Genomic DNA, 26,450 nt, shown 5'->3' with positions numbered 1-26,450 from the left:
GTAGTGTTTATTAATTTTACCACTTTGAAATGTGGATTACGCAAATAACGAAAACAGATGAAGTATCAGAAACGCCGATACACTAGCAATTTTTTGCTTACAAAGGGTGTCAAGTTTATTAGCTCGCCAGTATTGTCCTTTTTTACGTGACTCTAATATCAGTAGCAAGAAGAGATAAGGAACAAAAAAACAGCAAGAAGAGATAAAATACAACAAATTCTTTAACCTTATTAAGCAAATAGCATGTGACCCATTTTTTATCACATTTTACCTATTTATGTTATATATATCCATTTAATGGCACGTTAATGTGTTATAAACTCAAGATATTTCTCAAGACACGTTGTTGTCGTGATTGTGTATACTGTACCTGTAGGTTGAGTATAAGCAGTTATGTTTAAAAAAGGAAAAAATGGTAAGTTAGTCATTGGTTCTTGGCGCGCAGCAAGTCTGATTAAACAGTAATACTTCTTTTTCCCCGATATGCTTTCACTTCACCTAGTTTACCAAACAACCAAGCAGTTGATGCCGTTTAAGTGCACGAATGGTGTTCCACGCTGCTCACTTAACGCATGTTAGTTTTAAGAAATTTTAACAAAAAGTTCCTGCCTTTATTTGGATAAAATGAATGATTTAAGTAAGTACCTTTTCAATTGCTTTCGCCTGAAACATCATATGGTCAAAAATAATTCTATTGTTGAATTATAAGGAACACTTAAAAGGCCTGGTAGAAACTTATTTAATTTAATATTACCATAACTGAAGTTGCAATCAAATTTACAAGTTAGTTTCTTGAAAAGCTTCTTCTTCCTCTGTTTCAATTAATATAAATACCTATAGCTTATAAGATCGTCACTTGAGTATAGTTAATCATTGTAATTGGCGTCACAGGCAGTACGTATAGCTGAAGTTTCTAAATTATTTTCGAAGCGTTCATTTTCGTTGGAAAACTTGAAGAGAATTTTGTACGTTAATACCAACTTTATAGGTGGAGGAAAATAGCCTTTAGCGTAATCTCACTGACGCTTTGACTCACAGGAATTGTTCTTTTGACTGCATGCCGCTGAATTATGAATTTCTTCATTAACGTCATGTCGTAAGCAAAGCAGTTTTAGATAATTTAAAGTTTGCTGACTAATTCTAGTGTCTATAATAATACCCAACCTTCAGCAAGTGAGCGAAATGTGATTGTATTATAATAATTGTTGATCTAACACCGGCAAAAAATAAAAGACCAACAATACCTACTATTTGATATCTAATTAACATTTGCAAGTATTTTTTTTAAATTTCATTTAAAAGCTGAAGGAGATTTTTCTGAGGTACGTAGATATATATTCCTTCCAAGAGTTGGTACGGGTGTAAAAAATGCATAAACATGTTGTGTGACCTTTTACTTGTAGCAATATTATTGTAATTCTTTTCAATATTAATATAAACAGCGATATATGATTCAGTTCACGCTGACAACGAGATAAAATAATAAATAAGTAATGTATTATAGATATAGTATATTAATAGAAAATATTAAATGGGATATCGATATTCCGAAGAGAAATTAAATAATTATCTAATTAAATTGCAACATTTATTCAAGTATACGAAATAAAACAAAAACTTTCTCTGCCGCCAGGTCGTGCAAACTTGCGAAACTACCAATAAAAATTGCTTTCCGATGGTGTGTTGTAAATGATAGAGCGGAAATTTTCTAAATGGTGATATTATACGCTTTTTATATCTTGTACGCCTCTTGTGTTTGGATCAGAATTAAAATAGGATTGTGTAGCAGGGCAATTTAGTCTTTGGGTGGTGTATTGCTTGAATTTTAAAACGAGAAATCTGCATGTAATCGCCATTAAAAGGAATTTCTTTGATTTTGTGAATCATCACATTGACATATGTACAAGATGGTTGGCATTTTAATGTTAAACTTATCGCACTAATTTTTATGTAGCATCTGTTACGCATCACAATTAAGAAGACAAATTGTACAACTCCAAAAATGGCTATTGACTATTTAGCAAAATCTTAGCATTGTAGTAAATAAGTAGTCATAAAATACCACAAATGGCGTGGTAAGCGCCATCTGTAGTACTATGCTACATTTAGTGGAATTCATTATGCACAACAAGGTCCATTTAAATAGATGGATATCTACTTACTGAGCATAATGAATTTCACTAAATGTAGCATTGTACTACAGATGGCGTTTACCACGCCATTTGTTGTATTTTATAAAATGCGCTGTTAGGACAGCAGGTAAAAATTGGTCTGTGTTCTATCGAAACTATCTGCGACGCGCTGATGAGATTCAAAAAGATCGAAATCGCGATCACCGTCTGGCAGAACACTGATCACTTCAAATTTGTTTGTTCAATAAGTAGTCAACAAATTAATAAATTATTTATTTATCAAGCGTGTAATTTTTGAAATTACTGAATATAAGCAAACGATGTTAATTTTGTTCTGTTATGATCGCTGTCACATACCGATCTACAATAAATAAGCAATTCGGTGATGACACCTTGTGGCCAGGAATGTCATAAACGTGAGTGTCGATTACATTGGTCAAACGCAGATTTTTGTCAATATTTCTGTTCCTATTTGTTGATATGTCAAGTAAATTAGAAACTCAGAAAAACATTGCAGGAGTGAATTTTTGCCGGGTGCAATTCTCGAAGAGCTAAGTCGTCATTTGAGGTCTTACAATTTTTTAAACAATCATGGGTAGTGAACTGACGAAAAAAATGGACATCGTTGTACTTTACTAGGGGCATTTTATTTCAGTGAGGCTAACAAACCCTGGGAACCAACAAGATGAGCAAAAAATATGCAGTTACACTTTCAAAAAGAGGCATGGATCCACTAGGAATTGCTTTCATTCCTTCAATTTTACCTAAAATTTAATGCCAGAATCTCTCAACAACAGAATTGATAAGAGCAAGTCGGAATCGCAGGAGTTTCTTGAAGAGTAGTTGTAAAATCTCATCATCTTAGCGTTCTTTCCTCACTTAGTTAATCTAAAATTTCGCTAGGACTTTTCCTTAGAAATAGAGTTTAGTCAGAATCAGCTGAAATCTACTTTTTGGAAATCATTTTTAGGGATCAAACTCATGTACTGATCGTGTATTGACGAAGTATAGCGAGCAACAAGCTAGATATCAAAAGGCAGACTTATTCTTCTAAGGACCTTACATCTGTAGAAAGGTTAGGGGGCAACATAAGCAACTGTGTCTAGAAGGTTGGGCGTGGGTTCAAAAGATGTCCCATGGTGATGCATTGGGTATACTGGAATATATTGAAAATTAATGCATACAATTTCGTGTAAAGTTGGAAGAGTTCATAGAAGTCCGGAACCGGTTGGATATCGCGGTTTTTCTAACTAAACTTTGTCAGTTTCTATTTTGATATTACAAATATTTTCGGTCACCTTGTGTACGTAAATTTCTTTAGCCAAACCTGACCTTATATTAATTTAACTTGAACGTTTGGTTAAAAAATATTGTTGGAACCGCGGTAATCCAGATTGTCACACATGCATGTAATGCTATAAAAAAACTGACACAATTTTTATTTCTACTGTACGCCTACTACAACACCATATGCTACTGGTAATAAGAACTAAATAGTTTAAAATTGAGATGCACTGGATAGTGGTTTTGCCGAGTACCCGATTATCCAGTTAAAACCACTACGGTTAATGTTTCGTGTCATATTTTGGGCAGGCTTTCCATTTAATGCCACCTTTCAAACCAATGAAATTTTAATTCTTGCATGATGGATTTCAACGAGAGGGTTGAATTGAAACAGTAAAAATCTGAATTATGAAGATTGGAAAAACTTTGGCGGTTGTTATAGAACAAACAAAATAACTCAAACCCCAACACCAAAACACGACAATTTAGTTGTTTGTTCTTCAGATAGTGAACTTCAATCCCTGAAGAAGGTAACCTTGTTACCGAAAAGTGCTTCGGACAACTACAACGTGTTTTGGCGTTGGGGTTCGAGCTATTTTGTTTGTTCTATAGTAAAAATCTGCTAGGTAATTAAATCGTTGTCGCGGTTATCGTTAATCAGAACTTGATATACTAACAAATACTGATGTATTCTTGTTCATAAAAATAAACACAAGAACTATATCGAAATAACAAATAATTTAGTACAGTAATTAACAAGTAGTACAAATCAGGACAAACGACTTATACCAATACAATCTTAGTTACTAATTTCAACTAGGTAGATTTGTGTTAAACTTATTAGGTTACTATTGTTGGTGTTTACTTTTTCTTTGTCCTCCGGTAGAATTACTCGGCACTGTTGAGTACCCGGCGTCATTATCGGGTACCGCATTCAAACTGGGTACCTGGCCAATTCCTGGTTTAAAGTCAAAATCTAATGGTTTTGACGGATCACCGACAATTTATGTTCTGAGACATACCAAGCGCTTTGATTCGACTTAACAATTCACTGAGTGTCGTGCGGCACATTCTTTGCAGTTATGTATGTAAAAACTGATGTTAGAATTTCTCGCTAAGTTTTGAAGAAACGATTAATTTAGAAAGTTGTGCGAACTTAAGCTTGAAAAAAATAAATCATTTTTCATCTTTTGGTCCTCTTTTTAATAACAACAATACCCGTAACTCATCACTAAATTTATCACAAATTAGTAAAAATCAATTAATGTGTCAGAAATTGATTGACAACATCTTTATGCAGGGAATCTTCGGTACTTTTGTATATTCAGTATAAATATATTTTTTGCCGTGAAATCACGAGCAGTGTTTTTTAAAAATTTTGGTTTTAACGGACTGAATGAAACTCATATAAAAACACTGTATACAGACTATTTACAAATGAATTATTTACTACGAAATAACAAACTACAACTACAGGCACAACGAAGAAAATATGTACTAAAAACACAAGTTAACAAGAAGAAGGATAAAACGTAACTAACTCTAAATTATGTGACAAAATCAAAAATTGTTCTGGTGCCACCACCAATACCTGGTACGCAACAAAAGAATACAAGCCAGAAGCGAATAAAGGGAAAACCCCAACAAGGTATGACTCTGCCTCGAGCTATGAAATTCATGTAACCTGCATACAAATAGAGAGCATCGATAATAAAATTAACAAAGGTGGTTGCTGTCGAAGACGTTCGCAGAATCTGACCATTGAAACCAAATCGGCCTGTTATTGTTTGCAAAAGAATATTCTAAAGATATTTGACTACCTTGTGTGCGTTTGAAATCATGGAAATTTCCAATATAATAAAATAAAATAGGTTGAATAATGATAAGCAAACCTATCTCTAACGACCAAAGAAACAAATATTAAAATTAAACTGAAACATACATATTATTATTATTTATTACATGAATATGTATAGTTTGGAATTTGACAAATTGAGGTCATCCTTTCTTTATTGTAACTAATTCTTTTAATTTAATCGATTTCAATCGCCGATTATGTGATGCTTTTTCTATTTTAAGCATGCTGATGTTCAACTTTGCATGAGAACGACTATTCAAAGAAACGTTGAATAAAGCACCGTGCTGTGTACAGAACTGAAAAGAAAATTGGAAACGATCCCGAATGGTGACTTTTTCGACTGACATTGGAAAATTCAGATGTCCTGACCATTCTTAACTCCTTCAGGACTCTAAGACAAACTGATTGTCTTTGTTAAAGTTAAATTTACTCCAACTGTTTCTCTAAAAAGACAACTCAATTTATCCTTCTGTAGAAAATCTAGAACATTTTCGGTTTCAAACTCGACTGGTAAAAGAAAACTGAATACAACTTCTTCTAAAAAAGGAACAGAAAATCGTAAAATGTTTACTGAACATGGAGATTCCACATTCATTTATCGACATTTTTTTTACGCCGCACGACAGAAAATAAATAATTTGGTTAACGTGTGGAATATATTTTTGTTCAACCAAGTTATATCTCCTGCCCCTCCAAATTATGTCTTAAACTAACCTAACTTTTTTAAACAAAGCGTAACCCCGTCCTCTCAAAGGCTTTAAATTACATGTATTGGACTTATATTACATTATTATATATATATATATGAAAAGATGAGTGAAGGTAATTGTATGACTTTCCTTATATCGTATACCATAGCGTATTTTTGGAAAGATGATGCCGCGAACTCGACAGTTAGCTTGCAGTTTTATTTATCATTACTAAGGATATTTAAGAAAGAATGTGAACACAGTATTTTTAGTAAAATAGATTTTAGAATAGCCCATAAAATTAATGATTAAATAAAGTAAACAGAATTGTTAACAAATATATTGTTTGTACCGGCTTTTAATGTCAATTACCTACAATTCTTTGATTATAGTAAATAACACACTTGCTCAAGAAGTATTCAAGTGTGGTCCACTGACGATCTCTTCTTTATACGATGACAAGTGGTTATGCCAAAGAGCCTTTTCACACAGGCGATTTTTTGAAATCCACTGTTTTAACATGGGAGCATCGTTTCAAAAACGTAGCGCTATAGTCTCTGAACTGTAGCTGTATTCGCTTGAATCGCGCGGCTAAATAGTCGTGCAATTGTTGCGCTTCACTAAGAAATATATTTACTTTTTAACGTATCCAAACTGGCGTATTTTTGGTAGTGTGTCAGACCGATGATGGACAATGTCGACGTCGAAAATTTCATATGGGAAGAAGGAATGATTGAAAAACATTTTTCATTTCCATGTAAATCTTAAATAGTAAAGATATAAGGAATTCCTTTTATTAATCGATTGTTGTTGTAAGGATCGACCCAATATTTCTGATTATTTATATTCTTCATTTTTTTTTTTAATTTATCAGAAGTGCTAATAAAGTAAGCTCCTCTTCGTCTTTCTTCTGCGACTTNATCCAAACTGGCGTATTTTTGGTAGTGTGTCAGACCGATGATGGACAATGTCGACGTCGAAAATTTCATATGGGAAGAAGGAATGATTGAAAAACATTTTTCATTTCCATGTAAATCTTAAATAGTAAAGATATAAGGAATTCCTTTTATTAATCGATTGTTGTTGTAAGGATCGACCCAATATTTCTGATTATTTATATTCTTCTTTTTTTTTTTAATTTATCGGAAGCGCTAATAAAGTAAGCTCCTCTTCGTCTTTCTTCTGCGACTTCATTTTAATAACTGTTTCTTTAAATTTGAAATAGATACGTTACTACATCGGCTACAGTATCGAAGCGCTCCAAAAAATCGTTTTTTATACAAACGAACTAGCAACTGATGCTCTATTGTAGCGGAACGGAAGCGCTACAAAATGTAGCTTGTGCGAAAAGACTCTAAGTGTGCAAAAATGCGACGTAAACGTCGCCATAGCAATCCGTTCACGCTGCTCCTAACTCTTCACTTGAGTATTTAGCTATACTAATAAGGATAAATAGATAGATAGCTTTATTAAAAACATTATGTTTTATATATACAAGGTGCACTTACATTTACATTTATTTATTTTCTCTTTTCTACTTTCTCGTTTTTCTGCTATTTACCTCCCTATTCATATTTTTCTCATCTTATTTAGACCATTCTTTCTTTCCATTTTTATTAATTTTCTTCTCCTGCTATTTTTCTCTTCCACAAGATTTCTCTCATCCTTTTCATGTTGTTCACTCCTTCCAGTTGAGCTTTCCAGCTTTTTGCAGAACTTCCCGTTTCCCCATATCGCTCAAAAATATGTTCAAGCGTCTCTGACTCCTTTTTACATAATCTGCATAATTTCTTTTCTTCTTCCTCCCAATACCTTGACGCTCTATTTTCGCTTCCCAATCTGAATCTTGCAGTTAATTGTAGGTGGTTTTTTCTCTTTACTCCTTCATCTTTCAAATAATGAGGTTTTTCTTCTCCTTCTTTCCATAATATCTTGTACTCTTGAGCGAATTTCATGTTTCTCATTTTCTCTCTCCTTCTTTGTTTGTCAATATCTTTAGTTAAGTTTTCTAGTTCCTTCCATACATTTCTCTCATTTTCCAGCTTCCATGTATAATGTTTGATTGACCATCCTCTCTCCATTAAAAAATCCTTTCTTTCTTTTTTCCATCTTTCCCTTGTGTTTTTTTTCTTCCTTTTGCAAGAGCGCAATTTTGTCCTTAACTTTTACACATTCTTTTAGTATTGCTATACTAATAAGGTTTGGATATAATGGGTAATCTTAGAAATTGCAAAAATTCTTTCACCAATATTTAGAACGAGCCTTCAGCTAAATATAGGCTGTATATTAATCAGTTACAATAAAAGGGCTTTTTGTGAAGATCTTAAGCTTTATTCTCACCATCGTATAGATCATGGCAGGTCAAAATATTGTTCACTTTAATAAGCATTACATATTCACACTATCCGTGTATGTCACGGTCAGCTTACGGCCAGTCGACATCTGTCAGTGACCAATATTGCAGGAGAGAATATTTAGAGGTGACAGTGCCTGTTGGTGACGGTCGTTGAAGTTAATGATAATAAATTCAGTTCATCGGTAACCAGCAGAAGGATCTTATTAATTGAATTCATTAAATCGATAAATCTATATTTAGGCATTCTGAAGTACTGATGAAATCCAATAAATTTTTGCGTACCCATATTTTTGGCTTTCTTATTTCTCTTGTTTTATCTTCTCCATCTCCTCATCATCTTCTTCAGGTAAAAGAGCAGTAAGTGAATAATTTATAAACATCACGACGAAAACGTGCTAATCGTCCGAAATTTGCAGAAAAACTGACGATCAGCTGTTGTATAATGTGAATGCAACATTAAACTGACGGACTTGCGACGGATGGTAGTCTAGGCGGATAGTGAGAATTAGCCTTTAAGGGTAAGATAGATATTTATGAATGACTGCTCTGCATAGAAAAGTCCGTGACGACATATATCTAGAAATTAGACTTAATTCATAAATTGCCCAAGCGGGCAAAGCTGTGGGACAATTGGTTGCGTAGGTGTAAGACCATTACACGGATTTTTTTAAAACATTGGTAGACGTTCTAAGCCGATAGAGCTATTTTATATATTTTTTTACACGAAATTTAGCAGAAGTTATATTGATTTATTTTGCGAGAGAAATCTCGATACTATCCAGAAGCGAGGTGAGGTGCCTCTTCACGTCCTTCACCTGAATGTCTGCCGCTAGTTCTAAGGGGTTTACTTTTTTGCTAGATTTTGTTTTGAGGTTTACATTTCATTTTCAAAAAACCGTGTTCATAAGTACAATAAATTTTATACGGGTCTTATGGGATAATCTATTTTTGCTCTGTGAGTGACATGCGTCTACTACCTATCCCAGGGACCGATATCTAGGAGTTAGTGGACCGCATACGGTCTGTAAACCATCTAATTGCGGCCCGTAAGATCTGCAAGTAAAAAAAATTGTTTAGTGCGTTTATTTGTTTTATGTTCATGCTAACACTGGCACATTTCCGGCTGATGATTCCGTATATGACGATTTATTATCGAAACATAGCCGGTGTAGAGTAAATTGACAAGTGTTACTACTGGTGAAGGTACGAATATGAGAGCCAAAACAAAGGTGTTTTTAGGAGAATCCTTAGCTAACTCAATGAGTCTGGATCTCTTGGACTTTTGATATTTCATTGTATTGTTCACGAAGAGGCATTGTGTTGCAAGGTTTTAGCTTGGAAAGAAATAATGACCATCGTCACATCCACTGTTAGTTTTATAAGGAAGCATGGGCTTCTACATCGTCAGTTTCAAAAGTTTTTAGAAGATTTGGAAGTTGATCACGCCAACGTGGTTTACAAATGATGTGGAGCGAGGTGGCCCAGTTAATGTGTCATTCTGGAATAGTTTATTGAGTTGAGGAAAGACATTTGCGACTTTATGGAGATGAAAGAGAAGCCACCCCATATCAACTAGTGGTTTTTTTGATTTTGGTTTTTGACTGATTTGACTGTAGAACTAAATCCACTCAACAAATGCTTACAAGGAAAAACAAAATTGATATGCGATGTGCACACAGAAGTTATTTGAGATGAAACTGAAATTGTATGTCAAGCGCATTGATGAAAGAAACTCGGCTGTTTTCCTAATAATAAGAAAGTCGGATTAGAAGCTGGACAGAATTATGAATGGCAAAATACTAAAATGAGAAATGCGTAAACTCCAAACTCAGTTTAAGAACAGGTTCGCAGATTTCAAGAAGATCTTCCTTAAAATGAAGATTTTCTAAAAAATATCTTGCAGTTCACTTTGTAGAAGCCCCATATGTTTATATATTTTACATGTTACTTTATATGGTTATTTTAACGTGATCTAGATATGAGGTGTTAAGATATGATTAGGTGTGCAGTAGTGGAGAGGGACAAGTGCGTGCGGTGGAGGATAGAAGTTTGGGAGATACGGTGGAGAACACCGGCGACTTCAAAGATGCTTCGCTACTGAGTGGTGTCTACCGGCACTGTTTTATTTCGATGGTATAATTAAGAGTGAATAATCATATCTAGAGTGGGAATAGGTGCCAGCTCTAATTTGGAGGGCGTCACAGTCACAGAAAATATTATCTTTACCAGATAAGTTAGAATTGTTGTTGTTTTTCATTGCTCATTGTATCGAGCTGTTTTTGTTTTTGATTCACTAGCATCTAGTTTTTGTGAAAACAATAGTTAAGACGATTTTTCTTCTTATTTAGAGTGGTTAAATTTACTAAATTTCTTTTTTTTTTCATTTTTATCGAGCCTCGAGTTTTATTTTATAGAAGTCTGACCCTTACCCCTTTTACGTTGTCGAGTTATAACAATTTTTATGATTTACCAAGCAATTTGCAAATGAATTTAGTGAAATTTACTCTGAAAACCGCTTTAAAAGAATGAGCTAACATTGTAGATTTGGCTCATTCAGTTAGTTATTATCTAATTATTAGTAATTTCTCCCCAAATTCAATGCCAGTAGCCATTCCTTGTTTATGGAAAGAATAATATTCGTGTGAAACTGTACGCTTCAACAGTGCGTTGTGGCGTCGTGTTTCATGGCCATAATCATATGCACGCGAGCCTATGAAATATATCTGTCCAGTAGTGCTATCCTAATATGTTAGTAGTCTCGGAAGTACCCTAGCTCATCATGATTTTGAAATATCTTAACAATAAAGACCTAAATATTCTGCTTGGGTTTTTTTGTAAAGACATTTATTGAAATTGTCGCTTCTGATATGCATATGAAATAAGCATTGCAAATATTACAGTAGAAGTTCCTTATTCACGGTTTCCTTATTATCGTTTTTATTATTCGCGGGTGAAAAAATTGCAACTCAGTTCCTGTATTCGCGGTTAAAAATTTCATTATTCGCGGATGCAATCAATGAACATAGAAGGACTCGACATCATTTATTAAGGGGATTGACCGCAATAGACCGCTCGTGCCTAGTGTGAATTTTTCCGAAACCATGGGTTTGTATTCTAAGCATTGTAATTCAACGTTGCGAGATAAATACGTGATTTTTTGTATGGTAATGAACAAAGGTTCATAGTAACTCGGTATGTTTTCGGTTTTCAGTAATATGGTCAATAAAAGCTTTTACAAATGCTTAAAGTTGATGCCTTTTGTAGAACTCGTATTTTCAATAGAAACTAAAACATTTAAAAATGGCCTTCGACAAACTTTAGAACAAAGCTTTATCTATCTTACTATAACATTTCAAACCTCTGTTTCAAATATTAAACTCATGAACCGATAAGCATGTTTTTACGCTACGGCGCGTGTACTACTGAATCCCCTTAGGGGCCATCCATAAATTGCGTCACACGAATTTCATGATCTTTTGACTCCTCCCCCGTCCTTGTCACAGCCGGTCCCATTTGTGAGACTCCCCCTCTGTGTAGTGTGACGTCACATATTTTGCCATTTTTACATTTAGAAATTATTGAATAGTGTTTTAACACGTAGATTTGAAAATTTTGAAATGTCACGAAATTTAGGACCTTTCCCATCCCCTTGTTACACAATGTCACACTTCGTTGACCCCCTCTCCCTTAACTTGTGACGTAATTTATGGATGGCACCTTAATGTATCGGAATATCTTGAGTATGTACATGTACAGCGGCTTTTATAAAAAATCTAACCGAATAGAAAAGGATTCGGATCATTTTTCAACGTATCAGCATCTTTTATAATAGATATAACCGAGTGGACTAATTTCAAAATTCAAAACAAGAAAAAATCATTAAATTTTTTAAACTCTTGCCTCAAGGTGTTTATAACGATTAAATTGAATTTGAATTGCGAAATTATCATTACATTGATTTTATTTGGATACATATTGGTTTTATTTCGGAACCTTAGAACGTATCCCCTATGATTCTATACTAATTACCATTCCATATCCACGGTTTCTGTATTCGCGGCATATTTATGGAACGTATACGCGTATACCTCGCGAATAAAGAGCTTGTATTGTATTCTTCATCTTTCTCCTTTCTCCAAGATGATTATTGCGAATGGTTAAATAATTAAAAAAAGTACCTTCTCAAGCTTCTGGTGGATATTGCTTTTATTCTAGATAAAACAAATGAGCTCATATGATATGACTCCTACAGTTGGAATTTCTCTACGCATGTATACAGTGAATCAATATATTACTTAAGTGTACCACGGATTAATTGCTTTTCAAATAGAATCTATAATTTCCCGTTCCATTATGAGTGAATACCGCAAATGTTCGCATACATAACTGTCGGTTTTACGCTCGCACTTTCAATTTCATATGCCAACTCATTAAGGAATACTAAACAGCTTCCATCGCGTTACTGTTAGCACAAGAAAAGTGAAATCTTATACGTATTTCATTACATCATGATGGCATGGTATATGAAGTATTCAGTTCACAGTTATGGTTGTATACTTGTAAGAAATTGTATTTCCACCATTCGGAGTTTCTCTTTATGCAAATCCTTTTTCTAGTCTTCCTCTTTTATTATATTTCTTATCGTATGTTATTAATCTAGACACACGCACGAAAAGATAAATGTGTGTTTATTTATATGAACCATTTCCAACTACTTTCAATACCTTAATAACTTGAAAACTGTTACACAGTTTGCAATTTTGCATGATCAGTATGGCGCTGTATAACATCTGCAATCCCAAATCTCATGAATAAAACTGTGATAGCTCTGGAATTATTCAGATCTGAAAACTGTTATCTTTATCACTCACTCATTCATCAAAATTTTAGATGACTTGGAAACTTGAAAGTTGGGACCAAGTTAGATTATTAGGTATAATCAAGAGAAAAAAATGAAAATTACAAGTTTAAAGTGTCTTCATCATAATCATAAGGTCGTCAGTCCTAAGACTGGTTGGACACGTACCTCCACTCTTTCCTATCCTGAGCTAAACTTCGCATTTCCCTAAAACTAGAACAACCCACATCCTTAACTATTTGCGAACAGTAATCTAATCTAGGTCTACATCTACTCCTCTTAACTCCTGTTTCTACCTTTAATATGTCTCTGACTAGACCTTCATGCCTAAGAAGGTGTCCTACCAACCTATCCCGCCTATTTTTTATTGAATTCCATAGAGTCCTCTGTTCTCCTATTCTTTCCAATACCTCTTCATTTCTAACCTTTTCTACCCACGATTTCCTCATCATCCGCCTATAACACCACATTTCGAACGTTTCTAACCTTTTCTTTTCCGCCGCGCCCACTGTCCATGTTTCGCACCCGTACAATGCCGTGCTCCAAACATACACCTTTAACAACCTTTTTCGAATTTCTAAATTAACCGCTCGGGAGCATAGAAGTGACTTCTTCGACACGACCCTGCGCTATCCTCTGCTTTATATCCCATACTACTCCTTCCATCCTGACTTATCTGACTTCCTAGGTATCTAAAATCAGCCACTTCCACTTTTAAGTGTCTTGTATAGAATAAATTGCAAGCAATTGACAGCACTTTATTATGGTATGGACAATTAAAAAATCTACGAATTTGTTGTTTGCTCTGTCAGAGGTTGTTCGCAAGCTCGTAAGCGTTGCAGACGAATACGTAGAAAACTGAAAATCGGCAATACTGTTTTATGAAAAGTTTCTTTGTGACTATGACTTGGTCTTTGAAATTAATCGGAGGCAACGAGAATTTGGTAGACATCACTGCTTGTTAATCAGTCCCGTCACTACTGTTGTCACTATTATCGTGACAAGAACACAACTGCATTCCTGGACGAATGTCGACGTTTTAGAAGTCGAAAGAAATGCTTGGTTTTATCGACACTTGGTACCCTACTCATAATTTTCCTATAAACGCCTGGAATAAATTGTAAATTGAACTAAGCTTATGAGGATTGCATTACCTACTTTATGTACTTTTCCTTCAATATGTACAGTACAAAAATGAATTAATATGGAACGCTCAATGTATGAGACCCGCTTCGCATTAGACCAAATTATTTTTATTAGCAAAGCTTTTACAGTTTCGCCTTACCTACTTTACCCACAGCTAATGTTTCTCAGTTGTTTTTCGTTTTTTCTTTTCTTTATAATTGACTTATTACTTGTTTGAAATAAGATTTGGCGTATTTTTGTTTTATTTCCTCGCTTGCTCTTACCCTTCAAGAGCCTCTTGAACTTTTTCAGTCTGTTGATGACTTATTTCGCTATGGCTTTACTTTTCTCGTATCTTTTATGGTATGTGAAGTGATTTGTACCAAGGGTTAAGTTCTGTGAGTTAAAGGTCAGTGCTATGTGCCAAGAGCTGAGGCTAGGTTCTGGTATCCCTAATTGGCAAGTGTGAAGTACTATGCACTGAGAATCCAGTACTATGCACCAGAAATAGGTTTTGCCTATAAGAACCAAGGGAATTATTTTAAGTTCCTACTAACTTCATATTTTTTGGCATAAGTAAATTGCTACATACCATGGGTTAAGTGCAACGAACCAAGAGTTAGGTGCTATGTACCAGAAATGAGTTCTATATGCATCAATGGATTAGCTTACGTTACGTTGTCCTTACTTCAATTTGATCCCTTGAATATCTTTACTCCGAGCGTTTCAGAGAGCAAAAATTCTTTCAAGTAATATTATCTAGTTCATAATAGATCTCATGTTTCGGAACTCCAGTTCAGAGTCAGTAGATAGAGAGAGTAGCGCAATCGCCCAAAACGACGCCATGTTTACTTCACTTGGGTATATACGGTATAGGTACATATATATATACACCCACATCTAATATGATGTGTCTGTGAAATGAATCGCCACTCTGAGCCTATTTTTCAATGTTTATCAAAATTTCTTTCTTTCGAATATCCGTCGTCTGTCAATTTGGCAATTGGAGTAAAGATGGCCGCTAAGTTAGCATTCGGCGAACCAAACGACTGCGCTACTCTCTCTATCTATTGGCACTGCTTTAGTCCAGGCTTGTCTACACTTTTTTGTGAACTATGAGTTACGAAAAAAGTTCGGAAGGAGTGCTAAATCGAGGAGGACTACACGACCAATTATTATATATGTTAGGCCCGAAGACCGAAAACGCTCAGGGGCCGGAAAAAACGGCCACATCGCGTTCTGGCTGCCTTCGAACGCACAGAACGCGTTTTGGCTGTTTTTAAACGCTCGCAACGCGTTCTGGTAACTGTTAAACAGCCGGAACGCGTTTTGTCAATTTTTGAACGCTCACAATGCGTTCTTAATGTTCGACTTGTATTATTTGCCGCTTTCTACTGCATACAATGAGATTTATATTGTACTTATAAAACAAATGAATTTCAATCCATTTTTCAGTTTATAGGAAACAATTCAATTATTGACAACTGTAATTGGATACCAAAGATGGTTTCGGTTTTTCTCGCCGAATCATTTTAACCATATTAAATTTCTTATAATTGTTTTTCAGTTCTAGGAATAAAGTTACACTGAACACTTAGTAGTTTGAGTATATAATAACTAACTTGACTTCATGAAAAATCAGTACAGTTCTCGTCAGTGTAGCGAGAAGATCAGCCTGTCATTGACTAAACAACTTACTAAAGTCGTTTGAAAAGTTACACTTTCATTAAAATGTCTGATAAATCAGCGACAGAATTTTTTTATGATAAAGTAAAACCAATTATTAATAGTTGTGACGATAGATCTATGTTACTGTCTGAGGAAAGGTACGAATTGCTTGTACGAGAAGTTGATATGCTCAAAATGTGCGCAAAAATCAGGAGTCTCGACAATATAAGTGTTCAGTAGAACTGAAAAACAATTATAAGAAATTTAATATTGTTGAAATGATTCGGAGAGAAAAACCGAACCCATCTTTGGTATCCAATTACAGTTCTCAATAATTGTATTGTTTCCTATAAACTGAAAAATGGATTGAAATTCATTTGTTTTATAAGTACAATATAAATCTCATTGTATGCAGGTACAAAGCGGCAAATAATACAAGTCGAACATTAAGAACGGGTTGTGAGCGTTCAACAATTGACAAAACGCGTTCCGGCTGTTTAACAGTTACCAGAACGCGTTGCGAGCGTTTAAAGACAGGCGAAACGCGTTCTGTGCGTTCGAAGGCAGTCAGAACGCGATGTGGCAGTTTTTTCCGGCCACTGAGCGTTTTCGGTCTTCGGGCCTAACATATACATGTCGGAACAGCTGAATCAGAAGCAAGAACAGACACCTAGTCCTTTGAATTGTCTTCGAATAACGAAAAAAAAAGGCGATATTGGTACACGAAGAATGAATTCAAAGCTAAATCTTCCTAAAATCCAAAATACTTAAAGAGGCCAAAGCTAAAATATTCTTTCTATCTTAGCTTCGTACCTTGTTATTATTTATCGTCCTTGTTATCTAGTAACAACCCCAGGCGTCCTTGTTAGTAATTGTGCGAAAGCTTACAAAAGCAAACAATTATCCCTTGCAGTTATACTTACGTTTGTAGGACAAATGTCTATCCCTAGTCCTAATTCGACCATAAAGGAACAATTTAACATGCAAACTTAAAACTAAAAATATGCCTAAATCTATCAGTGAGCTATATGTACTTGATATGTTCATTCTCAGTTTAATAAAGTCACGTTAGTTTAAATTTCTTGAATTGAGCCTTATGACAGTTAGATAACATTGATTAGTTAGAAAGTATTAAAGGGGAAATAAAGCAAATAATGATCTCTTTAAATAAAACTTTATTGCAGATGGAAACTTGAAATTGGAAATCCAGCAGGCATCTCGCCGGGATTTTGTCCAGGAGACTGTGGGAGATTTCGGAAGATGGCAATTTAAGATATCCCTTTTGATGTCCCTGCTTAAACTGCCAATGGCATGGTTTCAATTGGGAATAGTTTTCATAGCTCCCCCATTCGATTTTACATGCAAAGTCCCGACCGAACAAGAGGGTAAAGATTGGAAACTTATCGCACAAGTACGAACATGCTAATTTACATGTTTACAATTTGTTGAAGGTACAAAGGGCAAAAGAGGTTTGGTGAAATATTTCCTAAAGGAATAAATTTTTGAAAAATAACATTTTAAGGATAAAACTAATCTAGATAAAAAAGAAAACTAGAAATTCGATGGCGAAATAATCATTCTAAAAATTCATGTTTTCAATGAGCTCCTCTTGAAGACTGTGTAAAAGGGGGAATTTTATATTTGTACAAGAATTAAAGAATTACTCAGTTAGGACGATATTGACATTTTATTGTTCCACATGTTGAATTGGTCCCTAAATATGATAATGGAAGGATGCTAATAAATGTAGGAGTAAAGTCAGTTTTTTGGGTTTTCGACTATAACATAAAAACTGCTAGTTCAGTGAATATTTATGTTATACTTAAAAAGTGAAATAATTGCAGTTCTTTTAAATTTTTGGTACTTACTTTTACCTTCAATTAAAAGAAGTCACTTCTATGGCCGCGAACGGTTAATTTAGAATTTTGAAAAAGATTGTTAAAGGTGTATGTTTGGAGCGCGGTGCTGTACGGGTGCGAAACATGGACGGTGGGGCTAAGGATAGAAAAGAGTGGAGGTGAGTGTCCAACTAGTCTTACGACTGATCACCTCATGATGATGATGATAAACCTTGTAATATTCTAATTATAAATAATAAAAAACCTGCTTGTTCAAATCTAAATATTGTTTATTAATGTCTGGAAATTCAGGATAATGATCAACTATAAACGTTAGGTTAAGAGGGGAAAAGGTCTATAAAACTTCTACCGTTTTCATAGAACATCGGTTTCATGTGATATCAAACTTCTGTTGATTGATTCTCATCGATCAAAAAATTATGCATCTCGTAATGACTTTTTACTGTCCACCGATAACACAAGCATGTTACATTTTGAACCCTGATTTTACATGAGGGGTTACAGCAGCAACAATTTATCCCCATTAGTTTGAGGTTATCTACAGTAGGCAAAATTAATTAAAAAAAAAATTAATTCACCAATGCATTATCCCATTATTAAAAATGCAGTTTTATACACTTCAACGCTTCAATTTTATCATCATTAGAGACCAATTCAACAAACGAAACAATAAAAATCCACTAACGTCTTAGTTTATTTTAATAGTAGTAACTGCTGTTGAATATATATAATCAGCGCTGTTTAANTCTAATAATAAATAATTATAAACCTACTTGTTCAAATCTAAATATTTTAAATTAAAAATTCAGGATAATGATCAACTACAAACATTAAGTTTAAAGGAGAAAAGATCCATCAAAGTTCTACCGTTTTCATATATATATATATGGTTTCATGTGATATCAAAGTTTTGTTGATTGATTCTCAGCGATCAAAAAATTATGCATCTCCTAATGACTTTTTACTGTCCACCGATAACACAAGCATGTTACATTTTGAGCCCTGATTTTACATTATGGGCTACAGAGCAACAATTTACCTACATTAATTTGAGGCGATCTGCAGTGGGCAAAGTTAATTAAAAAAAAATAATTCACTAATGCATTACCCCGTTACTAAAAATGCAGTTCTATACACTTCAACTCTTCGATTTTATCATCATTAGAGACCAATTGAACAAACGAAACAATAAAAATCCACTAACGTCTTAGTTTATTTTAATTGTAGTAACTGCTGTTGCATATATCGATAATCAGTGCTATTTAATGTCTTAAAATATTTAAATTTACTTTCAAATAATGGTATGTATCCGTGGAGGACACGCTACAACTAGCAAATTTTGACTGATTATGGTGATTCACTTTTCTATGGGTTATTACTATCAAAATGGATTTTTATTGATTTGTATCATTTTTGTAAAGAATATTTTAGACATACTACCCTTTTTTTGTGCTTTACATGTAAATGTAACATCAGTAGGTAAGGAAGCAATATGATCAATACCTACTGTCTGATGTTAGCAAAAGTAGATACTGAGCTCGTCACTCTTAATACAGAATAGCGATTGCTTAGCTTTACAACTTCGGCAATGTAAATGATAATCGTAGTACTGATATAGAATAACTAATAGAAAATGTTCTACGTGCACTTATAATAATGCAATAGCTTTTAAATATAAATGTTGTTAGCTCAGGATAGGAAAAAGTGGAGGTGCTCTGTCCAACCAGTCTTGGGACTGACGATCTTGTGATGATCATAAATAACAGTTATCAAAATATTATTTCAATGTTCACATTGTTTTTATGAAACATGATATAAACTACGTCCGAGAATTGTAGGTTATAGCGTTTTCATTACAGTGAAGTACAGTAAATATAAGTTTCACCTTATTTACTTGTTGGCATACAATTAGGAGCCGTTAAATTCATGTCGCAATTTGTCCACACGCAATCTTATAAAAGTAGAAATGAGATATCTCAGTGCTTAGAGAAGGTTAGAATGAGAAGGTAATAGAAGGAGTAGTAGAATGAACAGAGGATGCTGTGGAAGTCAATATGATGTAGGCGATATAGGTTGGCAGTTTTAAGGAAATGTGAACATTAGTTCGGGATAGGAAAGGGTGGAAATGAGTATCGAACCAGTCTTAGGACGACTCTGTGATGATAATGATAATTTGCGGTTATCTATAGTAGGTAAAATAATTCAAAAATTAGTAGAATAAAGATTCGGGCTATAGGGCCGAGGTCCTAGTGAACTATTCTGTCCAGACGTTTCGTCGGCTACTGCGGCTGACATCTTCAGTGGCAGTGCTGCGTTGACAACCTGAACGTAGATTATATCTCGAAGTCTCGACAGCGACTGGACTATAGCCCGAATCTTTATTCTACTATAGATTCCGGCTGTGAAAGCCTTTATTCTTATATAATTCAAAAATTAATTCATTAATGTATTGAGTTATATTGTTACCTACTTTTTGAGGTATCTCGATAAACTAACATTTTTGTTAAAAGTTCGAAATGGGTAACATAATCCTGTTATAGTCATAATCATAATGTTGTCCATCTGCCATTGCTTCTGTAGCATTTAGCAATAATAAATAAAGAATCAGAGCCAATAGGGTGAAAGTTTTTGGTTATTGATACCACAACAACGTATCGCCTCTAGGTATGGCGACTTCTTCAAAGGCAGTAATTTATACAGCAAAAGTTATGTAAAAATCACTTATGTCATGGTATGTCCTTAGCTAACCTGCAAACCTGCCTTTGATGAATCCTCTATACCTAGAGGCGAAATGTTGGTGTGGTATCAATAAATAAAAAACTTTCACCCCATTGGCTCTGATTATTTATTATAACTTAACCTAGAGGAAGAAATTGGAATATATTTAGCAATAATTTTTACAGCCCAACTCATGCTATTTAAGAAATATAAGCGCCTTAAACGAAACAGCCTCGAAGATACCCTGCGACTGGGGTTATGAATATGATAGAAGTACAATGAAGTCAACCATTATAATGGAATGGAACCTCGTTTGTCAAAGTGCAAGACTGGTTGAAGTTACCCAAATTACCTTTATGTTTGGTGTTCTCTTGGGTAAAAAATTTAAATTGTTACTTTAATTTCCCGATTTTTAGACTATGTACTTAAAGGTAGCGTCATTTTTGGCGTAGCAGCTGACAGATATGGTAGGAAATCCTCTCTTATTGTGGCTATAATACTGCAAGCCGTGTGCGGGATTATTTCGTCTTTAGTTTCATCATTTTGGATATTTGTTTTTGTTCGATTCTTTTTGGCCCTTGGCAATGGTGGTACCTTGATTTCATCTTTCGTCATGTGCATGGAATCAGTTAGCGGAACTTATCGAACAATTGTGCCTATCTTGTACCAGACACCCTATGTGTTTGGAAATCTCATCATGACTTTTTTGGCCTATTATTTAAATGATTGGAGAAAACTTAATTTAGTTTTATCCGTTCTTAGTTGTCTCTTCATTTCGTACATATGGTAAGTGTCAGAATTACCTTAAGACAGAATAAAAAATTAAGAAAGATTTTCAATATTCATACAAGGTTTTATTCAATTTCATTAATTTACTAATGTTATCAAAATGAAATAGTTAAAAAAAAGAATTATTTAACTTTTGGCGAAAAGTGGGATACATTCTCGGGTTGATTAATAGATCAAACTTAAATGATGTGAATGAATTCTCAATAAGTAATTGGATAGACTGTTTTTCTAACAGGCTTCTCTCAGAATCTCCAAGGTGGTTATTGGCTGTTGGGAAAAAAATGGAAGCCTTAAAAATTTTAAAGGCAGCTGCAAGAATGAACAATAAAAAGTCACCTGTTGAATTTCGAAAAGACGAGGAGAATTACTTTATAGCCCAAGTTTTCGAAAAACCAAACTTTTCTCAACTGTTGGTTACTCCTGAATTAAGGAAAAGGACAATATTTTTAAGTTTATCATGGTAAGAGAAAAAAGAGAAAAAGCACTCCTATAATTAGTTTGATTTTTGTTATAGAAAAATTATTTATCTACCATATTTCAGGTTCCTAACTGGTGTAATTTTCTTCGCTCTTTCGCAATACATGAGTAGCGTTGGAAAAAACATATATCTTTCTGTGATTGCTAGTGGTGCTTTGGCCGTACCTGGTACGATAATGTGTATTTTTATAATTAGAAAAACCGGAAGAAAGAAAACCATTATATTCGCAAATATCCTCACAACAGTATCAACAGCTGCCATAGCATTCTTTCCTAAAGGAGAATATACTGCCGATTGGCCAAGATTAATTTTATCAGCACTAGTTTTCACTGGCATATCGGTAAGAAATTTGTACAGTCTCATTTCTATTTTGACTTTTGTATTGGATTGCCTTCAAATTGGTTTAAATGTGATTTTGCGTAGCTCTTGAGGAAATTAGAAAAACTAAAAGCTGCTTTCTACCGATTTCACGGTTCATTATATCGGTATCACGAATCCGCATTTAAATCGGCGATTCCGTTTGGAAAATTTTCCTTTGCAATATTGCAGGTGCACTTTATCTCAGGCGAGAGGGAGAATGAAATGAAGTTTGAAAGTAACACGATCTTTTCAACTATTCCCAGCGATAGATTTCTTCTTGTACAGGTGCCATTTTTCTGTTCCTTGAGCTTCTTCACTTTCGTAATTCGATCATCGCTGAATTAAACACGTAAATCCAGAGTAAATCTCAAATTTTAAGAACTACTTCTGAGATAAAAGTTCGTAAACATCCATCCTCTTACCTCACCTGATTTCGATCCAATCGAGTGCATTTTCGTATTACACGTTTCGCACTGCTTCATTAAAAATTGTTTATATTTCTAAGTTTTTATCTGACTACACGGCAGCAAAGAGGTTATGATTTTCATACGTACCTGGGTATGCATATATGGAGGTGGGATTTTTTATTCCTTCGTGACATGCAAATAACTGGATGGATTTAAAACAATGAGATATTCAAGTATTGTTATTATATCGCCATCTAGTGGGCATTTCCTGCTACTATTATACACTACGTCCGATCAGTATTCCGCGATATTTGAAAGGTAACATCTGGAGGCACTGTAGAGTGCATCTGGTGATAGCGCGGCAAAGTAGGGGATGTAAAAGTCACGCATAAAAGGTATCTCAGTTAATGAGTGAGAACACACGTCAGGTTGGCGACTGCGTCATCTTATCGCCTTTCGATAGACAGGCCAGTTGCACTCCGTAGTTACCGTTCGATTAACAAAGTTACTGCTATTACCATAAAATACAAGAATAAGATTATTTTGAAAATATTAAGCAATAGCAATGTGTAGGTAAGTAGAATATACGGACATGGTGTTCAGATATTGACGGTGCAATGAGGATGTTCTGGCACATCAAACAAGTTGTGATGTACCGGCGGGTGAAGGTCAGAATAGACGACAGGTCAGTACTGACGAAATAGACATGCGATTAATAGACGATAATCGTAGTTTAAGTATCTGAGTTATTGCACGGCAAAGAAGGATTCTGCGTGTGAGGAGGATTTTAAGGGAGAATTCACTGCGTCTCGCTTTATCCATTATCGAAATACTCTATACCTATGACCGTGTTCGACACAACATACCTACCAGGATGTACATCCGTTGCTTTTATAAATTGTATAGCTAAAAATAACCGGCAGTGCATTCCCTCCTTATTCGTGTTCGCGTAGGGAACTTGACTACAGTAGGCAGCGACGCCACGTTTTACAATTAAGTACTCCAAGTAATCCTGGTTACCATTACCGGAGCTGTTGGGGTTTTTCGTAAGTCACTCCCCTTATGTATATGTATATAACGCTAGGAGGTACGATATGGCTCATTCTATTTCTCTTTCATGAACTTTCTTCTCCATTAATTTTTGCGAAGTACTGATCAGAGATCATAGTGTATAAATATGTATATTTGGAGCTTTATCGGGGCTGCCTATGACGTGCTGATGAGATTTAAAGTTAAAATAAGGAAAATTGGCTGTTAAAAGTAAATAAAAAAAAAATGTTAAAAATCACCCAAACAAATCATATATGAAAATGTTTGTGTGTTTCATCGCTGAGTTGGTCGAGGACAAAACAGACGCAAACTTCACTTTTCGGTTAAAATTTGTAGATAACCTATAAAAGATGCGTAAAATGTCATAAAACCGATCGATTTAAATATTTTGTAAAATTTTGCCTATCTTTATTAAGCATTGACCTGCGGAGGGTGGGTCATATTAGCACTAGGTTGTTGTTGTTGTTAGTAGGAAACGAGAATTTATTACACAAGAGTTATGAAAAATTAAATACAACATTATTAATTAAACACGAAACAAAAAGATGTCTTCTATTCTTATTGGCAAATCAGGTGATAATATTCGAGAAGTCTGAGGGCATCTCTGGATGAATATTTAGAAGAGTTGAACTTGCCAGCCTCTCTTTAACATGCTTGCTCTCATCCAAGTTTTTATGCGCGTTAACGTGAAAAATCATCTATCTGACGTTTTAGCGCTTATAAGAAGGATTGCCAGAGTTTTGAGCAGTCTTTACATTCTGTGGAGATCGCCGTCCCAGACATCGATTGAAGAAACAACATAACTTAAGAACTCTTAAGTCAATATTTTCGTTAAAATCCCCCTTCCACTTTAAAATCAGGAAGTTAATAATTTATTTGAAATTTTCGTAAATTGTTTACTTTTAGGTTTGATAATATTACGTGTATGATTTTGGGGGTTCATGACCTCTACGACCGCCCCCTTCGGACCGCCGCTGGCACTGGGGCAAAGAAGGAAATGTATAGTTGGTTGCATATGAATACACATACGTTAAAGAATCGAGGGCTTAGGTTAAGTTATGATGGGAATAGTTTCAAATGCTATGCGCTACCGACAAAGTTACTGTTCAAGGGACCACGGCTAGTCTGATAAATAGTTACAGTTGGAGGCATGTCTTCTGTCGCAACTCCTTTTACCTAGATCGCGTTTCCATCTTTTAACTTTAATTTTTTGATTTTGTTAGTTTAAATTTTTATTTGAATCTATTAGTGGCACATTTCAAAATCCAAATTTTAAATAGCGTATTATGTAGACTTTTAATTCTAACGGTAGTATTTATTAATCGTATTTATTAAAGTGGTTTGTATGTCTGCAAGTAGATACATTCGTAATAAGACCCATCTCCACGGTATCCTCATCATTCGGCGATAACACCACATTTCGAACGCTACTAACTTGTTTCCCTCAGTGCCCACCATCCATGTTTCGCACCCGTACAGCGTCGCGTTCCAAACATACACCTTTAACAACCTTTTTCGAATTTCTAAATGAACCGTTCCGAACATAGAAGTGATTTTTTTTATTGAAGGCGTCTCGATCCTGCTCTATCCTCTGCTTTTTATCCCTACTACTCGTTCCTGCCTGACTTATCCGACTTCCTAGATACTGAAAATTAGCCGCTTCTTCCAATATTTCGTCTCCTATCTTTATATTCGCTCTTTCCCTACTTTTTCTTCCCTTGAATACCAGTATTTTTGTTTTAACTTTATTTATTTTCATACAATACCTACTGTTTTATCAGTACCGCTTCCATTGTATTTAAAGCTATCTCTAACTCTTCCTTGCTAGATGCTAATACTGCTATATTACCTGCAAATCTAAGGATACTTATCTTTTGGCCCTGTATATCTAGTAAGTTGAAAATCAGTATTTTAATTTCAGACGGCTTCGTTAATTGGCGACTAATAGTTTAATATGATTTGTTAAGTGGCACTAATTCGAGAAATATTGTAATAATATACTATTGCAGATGTCCTTGCCGGCCTTCTTCTTGTTTACTGGCGAACTCTATCCAACTACATTAAGAAATGCTGGAAGTGGAGGTACTATAATGTTCTCAAAAATCGGTTCAATGGTTGCTCCATTTCTGTTGACGCTTCAAAGCGTATTCGAATCTTTGACAGTTATTGTATTAGCCGCTTTAGGTCTTTTAACAATTGTTTTTATAGCTCCATTGCCAGAAACAATGGGCAAAGAGCTTTTAGAAACTGTAGCGGACTTGCAAAAACAAAAATTGTAAGTAAATTAATTGCAATTACATTTAAAGGCTTTTAATGTAATTGACGTTCGCTTTATTATTTTCAGAAACAAGAAGAATATTCAGTTGACTGACAATGAGTCATTTGAAGATAAAGATGGTTGTAATTCAGTTTTAAGGTGATAATTGCTAGTTAATTGACTAATGGTTTTCGGAATTGCTCTAACAAAATAGCAGTGTTCATGTTGTTAAAGAAGTTTCAATGTATATTTGAATCAACAATTGATTGATATTCAATTAATGAATTTTAATAATTAAATAATTTAAATAAACAGATTAGTCAGAAATCATACTTGCATTATTCCTTTGCTTTCTCTAGCGATGTGCCCTTCCAATGTCTTGGATGCGCGCTGGCAAAATCGTAGGTAGAGAGAAAAAAGCACATTATACTCTCGATCGCTTGGTTGTGACCGTTTTAGTTGATAGTAGTTACCACCATATGTACATGCGCATACCTCCTATTTTATACCAACGATTTGCAGTTTGAATGCTTCGATAAATAATAAGCTTGAAAACAAGTGT

At 34.6% G+C, this 26,450-nt stretch overlaps 1 protein-coding gene across 2 annotated transcripts; it reads left to right on the top strand.

Moving 5' to 3' along the window:
- Nucleotides 1-378: 378 nt before the first annotated feature.
- Nucleotides 379-26,178, top strand: LOC108733971 (solute carrier family 22 member 3-like). 2 transcript variants are annotated; one of them, XM_018465342.1, is made up of 8 exons: nt 379-415; nt 17,155-17,381; nt 20,733-20,922; nt 20,979-21,333; nt 21,572-21,796; nt 21,878-22,154; nt 25,641-25,906; nt 25,976-26,178. In XM_018465342.1, the coding sequence occupies exons 1-8, from the start codon at nt 394-396 to the stop codon at nt 26,049-26,051; spliced, it is 1,638 nt and encodes a 545-aa protein (XP_018320844.1). In that variant the 5' UTR covers nt 379-393; the 3' UTR covers nt 26,052-26,178. The 2 variants fall into 2 exon arrangements, with proteins under 2 accessions (XP_018320844.1, XP_018320845.1); XM_018465343.1 differs by lacking the exon at nt 379-415 and adding an exon at nt 484-637 and having other exon boundaries at nt 25,976-26,177.
- The last annotated feature ends 272 nt before the right edge of the window (nt 26,179-26,450 follow it).

The sequence above is a fragment of the Agrilus planipennis genome, unplaced genomic scaffold (assembly GCF_000699045.2).
Source record: "Agrilus planipennis isolate EAB-ADULT unplaced genomic scaffold, Apla_2.0 scaffold43, whole genome shotgun sequence".
Lineage (NCBI taxonomy): Eukaryota > Metazoa > Arthropoda > Insecta > Coleoptera > Buprestidae > Agrilus > Agrilus planipennis.
This window is presented reverse-complemented; position numbering and strand designations above follow the sequence as displayed.

Coding starts and splice junctions, on each gene's coding strand:
- LOC108733971 (XM_018465342.1), top strand. CDS start 394: ATGTTTAAAAAAGGAAAAAATG. Junction 21,334..21,571: donor CTCTTCATTTCGTACATATG/GTAAGTGTCAGA, acceptor TTTTTCTAACAG/GCTTCTCTCAGAATCTCCAA. Junction 25,907..25,975: donor GACTTGCAAAAACAAAAATT/GTAAGTAAATTA, acceptor TATTATTTTCAG/AAACAAGAAGAATATTCAGT.